At 44.2% G+C, this 8,971-nt stretch overlaps 1 protein-coding gene across 1 annotated transcript; it reads left to right on the plus strand.

Annotated features, from left to right (window-relative positions):
• Window positions 1–7,986: 7,986 nt before the first annotated feature.
• LOC110300695 (60S ribosomal protein L32) lies at window positions 7,987–8,494 on the plus strand. The gene has a single exon (XM_029480938.1). It carries the CDS (start codon window positions 8,030–8,032, stop codon window positions 8,435–8,437), a length of 408 nt encoding a protein of 135 aa, XP_029336798.1. The 5' UTR covers window positions 7,987–8,029; the 3' UTR covers window positions 8,438–8,494.
• The last annotated feature ends 477 nt before the right edge of the window (window positions 8,495–8,971 follow it).

The following is an 8,971-nucleotide window of genomic DNA, read 5'->3' on the forward strand; positions in this document are numbered from 1 at the left end:
TCTGGCCAATGGACTGCTGTTACGTGGACTGGGCTGATGGGGCGTGGTTGAGAGATTATATAAGGGATTGCGATTGGGGGTGGAGGTATTCGTAGATATAGGGAGATACACACAAGAGACTATTCCTAGAGAGAGATTCATGCATGATGTTAAAAGGTTCCTGAATAAACTGCTTTGAGAAGAACGTAGTGTCATCGTTGCTCTTTTCTGCTGGTCAGAAACAGAGGCGACACTCCTCCTCCTCCTCTTCTTCCTCCTCCTCCTCTCTCTCTTTCTCTCCCCTCCCTTCCCTCTCTCTGTACTATTTTTATTTGTTTGTTTGTTTCTTTGTTTAATGTATATGAATGCTTTGCCTGTATAGGTCTGCATACCATATGTATGTCTGGTACCCGCAGAGGCCAGAAGAAGGTATCAGATCCTCTGAAACTAGAGTTATAGGTGGTTGTGATCTATCATGTGGATGTTAGGAATATAATCAGATCCCTCTGTGTGTACGTGTGTGTGTGTGTGTGTGTGTGGTGTTCATATGCCCATGGAGAACAGATGCCAACCTCAGGTATTGTTTTTCACACATATTATATCTATCCCCCTTTGTATACATATGAATGTGCATGTGGTGTATGATATGTAAAGATCCATGTTCATGTATATCTACCTCTGTGTACACATTGAGATCAGAAGAGGATGTCAGGCATCCTGCTGTCTCTGTCGCGCTCTCTCTCAAACACAGACACACACACACTCCATCTCATTCCTTTGAGGCAGGCTCTCTCACTGAATCTGGAGCTAGGCTGGTTCCCTGTGATCTTGTGTCTGTCCCCCACAGCTCTGTGGTTACAGATGAACACAGCCATGCCTAGCCTTGTACATGACTGCTAGGATCTAAACTCAGGTTCTCACACGGAATCAGCCAGCAATGTTACCTGTTGAGCCATCTCTCCAGTACATGCTGTGTTTTGAGACAGGGTTTCTCAGTGGTTTGGAACTTGCTGACTAGGTTAGGCTGTCTGTCCCTGCCTCCTCAGTGCTGGGAATACAAGCAGATGTCACCATGTCTCACTTTTTAGAAATGTGGATTCTGGGAATCAAGGTGAAGCCTTCATGTTTGTATGGTAAGCATTTTACTGACTGAGCCACATTCTCAACCTTTTCTTTGTCTCCTCTCCCTCTTTTCTGTGTCCTCGCCCACCATCTCTCCCCTATTCTTGGTTCTTCCCCCTTTCCTTGTCTCCTTTTTTCACTTCCTCCATTCCCTCAACCCTGATGCTATCTCCTTTTTATCTTCTTACCTCCTTCCCTCATTCTTTTACCTTCTGAAATCAGAGGTCCAGCCTCTGGTCTCACCCACACAGTATTGGGCACTAGGAGCCAGCAAGAAGCTGGGTTGTTGTGGAAACACAAAGCTACCACCTGTGTTAAAGCACATGGTGCTGATGGCAGACCTGTTGTGGTCTAGGGACACAGGGAGGGAAGAGGCTGTGTCTAGGAAGGGAGGTCTGCCCTACCTTCGTTGAGCCTGTGAAATACCCTTCTCCAGGGTGTGGTTGTCTGTGAGTACCTTTATATAGTTGTGTCTTGGTATCTGCAAGGCACTGACACCAGGCCTCTTATATAAAATGATGCAATATTTACATAGCATCTACACATATTACCCCATAGTTTTTATCATCATTATCATCATCATCATCTGCAGTGGTAGGCATAGAACCCGAGGCCTACCAATGAATGACAATCACAGGTTTTGTTTGTTTGTTTTTTTGTTTGTTTAAAGATTTATTTAGTTCTGATAGGTGTAGTGTCATCTGCCTTTATCCCAGCATTCAAGAGGCAAATGCAGGCAGATGTCTGTGAATTCAAGTTCAGCTATGTCTATATAGAAAATTCCAAGACAGGACTACATAGGGAGATTTTGTCTTAACACCCTCCAAAAATTTAGTTAAAAAAAACTATGTGTATATGTGTGTCTCTCTGTGTGGGTATGGGACATGTGTAAGTGCAGGTGACTGCAGAAATCAGAGGAGGAGGTAAGCCTTCCTGGAGCTGGAATTACAGGTTGTTCTGAGCTGCTTGACGTGGGTGTTGGGAACTAGGTCCCCTGCATATGCTCCTACCTCAACTCATCTCTCTAACCTAGCCCTTGATTTCTAAGACAGGTTCTCAGGATGTAGCCCAGGCATGTAATGCACAATTTTGCCTTAGCCTGTCAACACAGGAGTGTGTTACCATTGGTATGCCTTCTGGAGATTATTTTGTGTGTATATACATATGTGCACGCATGTGGCATCCAGAAGTCAACATCAGGTGTATTCTTCAATCAGTTCCTATTTAAAATTTTTTTACTTCTTCTGCCTTTTTTTTTTTTTTTTTTTTTTTTTTGAGACAGGGTCTCTCAGTGAACCTGGAACTTACCAGTTAGGATAAGCTGCTGGTTAATGATCTCTGGAGAACCTTCTGTCTCCATCTCTCCAGCACTGGGATTATAGGCATGCATCACTGTGCCTGACTTTTTTGTTCTTTTTGTTTGTTTGTTTGTTTGTTTGTTTTACAAACATGCATGCTGGAGATCCCCCCCCCCCCCCCCGAGCCTGCCATAGACATTAAAGTCATCTCTCGAGAGGACTCACAACTGCTTTGTAAATAGTTGCTCTGTATTGGTTATGCAGTAATGGTTATGGACAAGAAAAAAGGCTACATGTTCAGGATATACGTGGATTTTTTTTTCCTGAATGGTTTAAATCTGAGGTTGCTTGATGCTAAAGATGCAGATTCCATAAATACAGACAGCTAGTCTGCTGGAATATGAGCTAACATGCACATAATTGATAGAGGCTGCTTTGTTCAAGTCACACCTTGGATCCTGGTACACAGTACCAGGTTCTCCATAAGTACTTGTTCAAAGTTGAATAAATGGAGTACTGATTGCACAACACTGGAAATAACTAAATGTGATTGACTTGTTCATACAGAAATGGTTAAAATGGGACTGGGAATGTAGTTCTGTAAAAATATTTTTATTGACTGATGTAATAGTTGTCTCCAAGGTTTACTGCCCCCATCTGCTAATCAGGGCTTAGTCCTAGAAGCTTCTAGCCTCTGTACAATCTAATCTAGGTCTAGAAAATTTTCCGCCTCTGAGACTTGCTGCCGAATAAACTCACCCTTTCTAACTCTTTCTGATTTCTAACTGGTTGGTTCAACTCAGCCTTTCTGGCTCAAATTCCTCTCCAAGCTGACCGATCCAGTCTGGCTTCTCTCTTGGCCTCTGACTGAATTGCTCTTCATCAAACTAATGCTAGCAATCTGTTGTGATCTTCTGGCTCCTTCTCATTCTCTGGCTTGTTCTGTTTTCACCTTGTCTAGCTTGTTCTCTCTTCTCTGTAAAGCTCTCTTGGTAAAACTGCCTCCTCTCTTCTTTTTTCTGTCTGCACTGTTCTTTTAAGTAGATTCCCTTTCCTCTCTCCTCTTGTGAGAGTTGGGCAGATCCTATTCGTCAAATCTTTTTCTGATTCGTCACTTTGCCACTCAATAAACACCACTTCCAAATATGGGTGCTTCCTTCTACAAACTTACTTTACTTTTATTGTTTGGGATTAAAGGTGTGTGTGTGCCAATGGCTGAGCCACACCACAACCAGAAACAGGTTTTCCAGTAAAACCCCACAATCTTGGGGTTCACAGTGTCATCAAATAACCTACAGCATAGCTCAGTTAGTAGAGTACTTGCCTCACATACATGAGACCATGGGTTCATCCTCAGCACTGCAAGGATTGGACATGGTGGTACATACCTGTAATCCCCCAAATCAGAAGGATTAGGAGTGCAAGGTCATTCTTGAATTTGTGTTGGTTTTGTGGCTAGCCTGGGTATAGGGAACCTCTCCTTTTAAAAATGATAATAACCAACCTAAGATGAGCACTGGAGATTACCTCAGGTGGGACTCTGACCTACCTACCCTATACAAGTCTTTGTGTTTAGCCTCCAGCAACACGAATTTTTAAGAAAGGATAAAACAATAAATTTTGTTATTTGTATTTATTTCATGACAGTAAATGCAAGAAAACGGAGGAAATGATGGCTGGGGAGATGGCTAAGTGGGCAAAGTAGCTGCTACACGAGGGCCTGAGTTCGGATACTCACATCCCACACAAGCATGGTAATGTGTATCTGTAGTCCCAGGGAGTCTACAGAGCGATGTGATGTGAAGATAGCAGACTCCTTGGAAGCTTATGGGCCCTCTAGCTTAGTCAGCAGTGAGAACAAACAAACAAACAAACAAACAAACAAACAAACAAACAAAAAAAAAAAAGACTATACCAGAAACAAGGTAGATAGTGAGGACTGACACCTGACACCCAAGGTTGTTCATTGGCTTGTATACATGTGTCATGGCCTACATATACACACATACACACATACCCCCAAAACAACAACAGAGTGAAGAAAGAGATCTTTGTATAATATTGGGACTCTAGTAATATTGTCACCAAAGTATTTAGTTACAACTGGTAAAAATGCTACATTTTTAATGCTTTTCCCCATAAGGGAGACACAAAGATTTTTAAAGTAAGGTAAGTGGTGGCTGTATAAAGTAAATGTACCAAATGCCACACGATATTTACTTTTTTTTTTTTTTTTTTTGGTTTTTCGAGACAGGGTTTCTCTGTGTAGCCCTGGCTGTCCTGGAACTCACTCTGTAGATCAGGCTGGCCTTAAACTCAGAAATCTGCCTGCCTCTGTCTCCCAAGTGCTGGGATTAAAGGCATGCACCACCACGCCTGGCACAATAGTTACTTTTAAGTGATAAAATTAAGTGTGTGAATTTCATTTACTTAAAAGCTGAGAGGTCAGGTAGGAAGTGGTCATTTACAGAAAGTGGTATGTGTCCCTTGGAGGGGGGTATCCTTTTAGTAACTCAAACTGAAATACAATACTCACTGATATTCTCTTAATTTTTGTTAAAGAAATGGAAAGAAAACACAAATATCTGTGCAAATACATTCTTAACAAAATACAACAGAAACGCATTAATTATAACCCTCATTTTTGCAACTGGTCCTGGCCCTGTGTTCTTCTACTGCCCATTCTGTATTTCCTCCACCCTCTGCAAGCACCTCAGCAGGTCCTGGCTCCTTTCCTGGATGAGTGACCCCATACCTTCATTCCTGATAGGCCTGTGTCCTTTGTCATGCTGGCTGGATTAGGCTGTTGTAGTGTCCCATTAACTTTAATCACGGGGCATGGCAGTCCTAAGAGACAACCTAAGGAATCTCCTGCACTCCAGACCACATCCTTCTTACCTCTACTGTGGAAGACAATCCGATTTCCCCATGGTTATCTGGATCGATTACCTCTCCTAATACTGTTATTCTTTTCTTAGCCTGTTGGATTAAGGGCATTAGAAGCCCAAAGTGACCAGGGGAATGTCTGAGATCCCAGTTTAATGGAATGTTTGTTTTGGCTCCTGGCAGGAGCATTCCACACTCTGCAATCAAATTTCTAGGTCAACAGAATTTAGCACTATGGGGACAGGAAACAAAAACTTTCCTAGTGGGTCACTAGGAGTGATAGTAAGTGGACCTATTTCCTTTACCCACCCCTTAATTCCTGGACCCAAGGATCCTGGCTATGGGAGAAACAGTACCATATTTAGGGCACTAGTTCAAAGCATATGCTGCTTTCTAGAGAACCATGTCCTAGTCATCCATGTTGCTGCCATTTAATTGGCACTGTAACTGTACCTTCAAAAGGTCATTCCATCTTTCTATCAGGTCAGTTACTTACGAATAGTAGAGAATGTGGCAAGACCAGTGGTTGTGGTCTTGTGTGATTGTGGGCCCACTGTTGCATTTCTATGGCTGGGAAGTAAGTTCCTTGGTCAAAGCAATACTGTGTGGAATACCATGTCAGTGGATAAAGCATTCTGTGAGTCCACAGAAGTTGGTTTTGTCTGAAGCATTACATGCAGGAAAGGCAAATATGTAAACAGAGTAAGTATCTACTTCAGTAAGGACAAAGCATTGTCCTTTCCATGGAGGACGTGGTCCAATGTAGTCAACCTGCCACCAGGTTGCTGGATGGTAACCCTGGGGGATTGGTTCCATATCTGTGGCTCAGTGTTGGCCTTTGCTATTGGCAGATCTGGCACTCAGTAGCAGCTGTAGCCAGGCCAGTCTTGATGAGTTGAGGTTCATGTTGCTGAGCCCATGCCTAATCCCCATCTTTGCCACCATGGCCACTTTGTTCTGTGATTCACCTTCCAAAGACTCCCAACACAATTCTTATCTGCCACGGACACCTCAAGCACCACCAGGTCTGCTAGATCATATGGACCAAGGGGTAGATCAGCCTGCACAGCAACCTGGACCTGTTGAAGAACCTATTGTGTTCAGGTCCCACACAAAGAACCTATTGTGTTCAGGTCCTTGCAGCTTTCCTAGTCACTTGGTATATGGGTTGGAGTAACACACTTGTTGGATGGTAAAACCATGCCAGAAAGTTTGGTAAGGTAGAGCAGGTTGAGACATGGAGACTTGGTAGGCACACACCTGAGGCTTAGGTGACTCCCTGCTCCCTGCTCCCTGCCAGACTCCTGACCTGGAACATGTGCCATATTCCTCACATTAAAGCAAGGTGTCCTATGCTCATATAGGCTCAAAACAGAGTTCCCCATGCTATTAAGGTACCTAGAGGCCCAGAGGACTTAGCCAACAAGCTTCCTTTCCCAGACATTCCTCCCTGCAAAAGCTATTTAATGTCAGGTTCACCCCGAGAAGGGTAGTACATTATGCATCCATTTTCTGTCATGAACAACCAATAAATTGTTTAGAACCACGGACTGTCTCTTTCATCAAGATCCATCATAGGGAGTCATGGACAAGGCCTTTGACGACAGAGCTGCAGCTTAATTCTCCTGTAGAAAGCTTCTTTGCCCTCCTAGCCACAATCTGCCTCCACTACGCTAAGGACAATCACTGCTGGGACAAGGCAGAGCTTCCCTTTCCCCTGGCTCTTCCTTGACTCCCAGTGATGCCAGGATGTCCAAGAGTCAGAGAACCCCGCAGCCCCAGCATTGTTGCAGGCCCAGGGACCCCTGAACCAGCTCCGGCCTTCCCATATCTCACACTGAACTTTCCCATCCCCAGAGTGGTATCTCAGCTCCACCTCTCTTCTCTCTACCCCACACCCAGCCATTTTCAACTGGTTTAGTTTACACAGACCCACTCACATTCAACAAACGTTTTAAGACATAGAATTCAACTCGGCATGATGGTGTATACCTGTAATCTTGGCTACTCCAGAGGCTAACATGAGAAGATTACAAATCAGGACCACTTTAGGGTATACAGCAAAATCCTCCCTTAAAGAGTTAAAGAGTCTGGAATGGTGGTGCATACCTATAAATGCAGCACTAAGGAGGCAGAGGAAAATGCATCTCTGTGAATTCAGGGCCAGCTTGGTCTACATACCATTTCTAGACTAGTCAGGGCTGCATAGTGAGGAAACTCAAGGAAGGAAGGAAGGAAGGAAGGAAGGAAGGAAGGAAGGAAGGAAGGAAAGAATGAATTCCTTATGGGGCTGTAGAGATGCCTTGGTACAATTAAAATGTGTACTGTGCTTACCATGGGCCAGCATTCAGTTCCTAGAACCCATATCAGGCAGCTCACAACCAGCTCCAAGGAATCTGATACTTTCTTCTGATCTCTAGAGTCCCCTGTATTCGTGTATAATACTCTCCCATACTCATAATTTTAAGATAACAAAATCTTTAAAAATAAAAAGTAGTCGGGTGGTGGTGGCACACACCTTTAATTCCAGGACTTGGGAGGCAGAGGCAGGCGAATTTCTGAGTTCGAGGCCAGCCTGGTCTAGAATGAGTTCCAGGACAGCCAAGGCTACACAGAGAAACCCTGTCTCAAAACAATAAATAAATAAATAAATAAATAAATAAATAAATAAATAAATAAAGCAAGCAAGCAAGCTTCTTCCTCGGCGCTGCCTACGAGGTGGCTGCCATCTGTTTTGCGGCACCATGGCTGCCCTCTGGCCTCTGGTGAAGCCCAAGATCGTCAAAAAGAGAACCAAGAAGTTCATCAGACACCAGTCAGACCAATATGTGAAAATTAAGCGAAACTGGCGGGAACCCAGAGGCATCGACAACAGGGTGCGGAGAAGGTTCAAGGGCCAGATCCTGATGCCCAACATCGGTTACGGGAGCAACAAGAAAACCAAGCACACGCTGTCCAGTGGCTTCCGCAAGTTCCTGGTCCACAATGTCAAGGAGCTGGAAGTGCTGCTGATGTGCAACAAATCTTACTGTGCTGAGATTGCTCACAACGTGTCCTCTAAGAACCGAAAAGCCATTGTAGAAAGAGCAGCACAGCTGGCCATCAGAGTCACCAATCCCAGCGCCAGGCTACACAGCGAAGAAAATGAATAGATGGCTGGTGTGCATGTTTTGTGTTTAAATAAAATGACAAAAACTGCCAAAAAAAAAAAAAAAAGAGAAAAAGAAAAGGGGTCCTGGTAAGATGGCTCAGCTCATAAAGGTGTGTGTTGCCAAGTGTGACCACCTGAGGTTCATCACTCAGACTTACATGGTGGAAGGTGAGAATCAACTCCTGCAAGTTACCTCTCACCTCCACATTTTGGCATAGTATTTATTTTCAGTGTAGACATGACTTCCCTCGGCAGCTGCCCCAGTCACGCAGCTCATGCTACACCCCAATGATGCTATGGATCATTAGAAACATACAGTAAAGTAACGATGTTCCATGAGGGTCTGACCAGGTCCAGCAAAACAAAACCAACCTAGGCTCCGAGTGACATTCAAGTTTCTAGAATCTTCTCTTCCTCCCCCAAGAGGCTCACTCACTTCTACTTACTCCAAAGCTGGGGGTCAAGGTCCCATCCACACAGGTACACAGATTGGGCTGGGAGCAAAAACCATTGCCGCAGGTGTGCCTGCAGACAG

Source organism: Mus caroli, chromosome 8, assembly GCF_900094665.2.
Source record: "Mus caroli chromosome 8, CAROLI_EIJ_v1.1, whole genome shotgun sequence".
NCBI lineage: Eukaryota > Metazoa > Chordata > Mammalia > Rodentia > Muridae > Mus > Mus caroli.

Excerpts from the sequence above, each read along its gene's own strand:
- LOC110300695 (XM_029480938.1), top strand. The coding sequence starts at position 8,030 with ATGGCTGCCCTCTGGCCTCTGGTGAAGCCCAAGATCGTCAAAAAGAGA.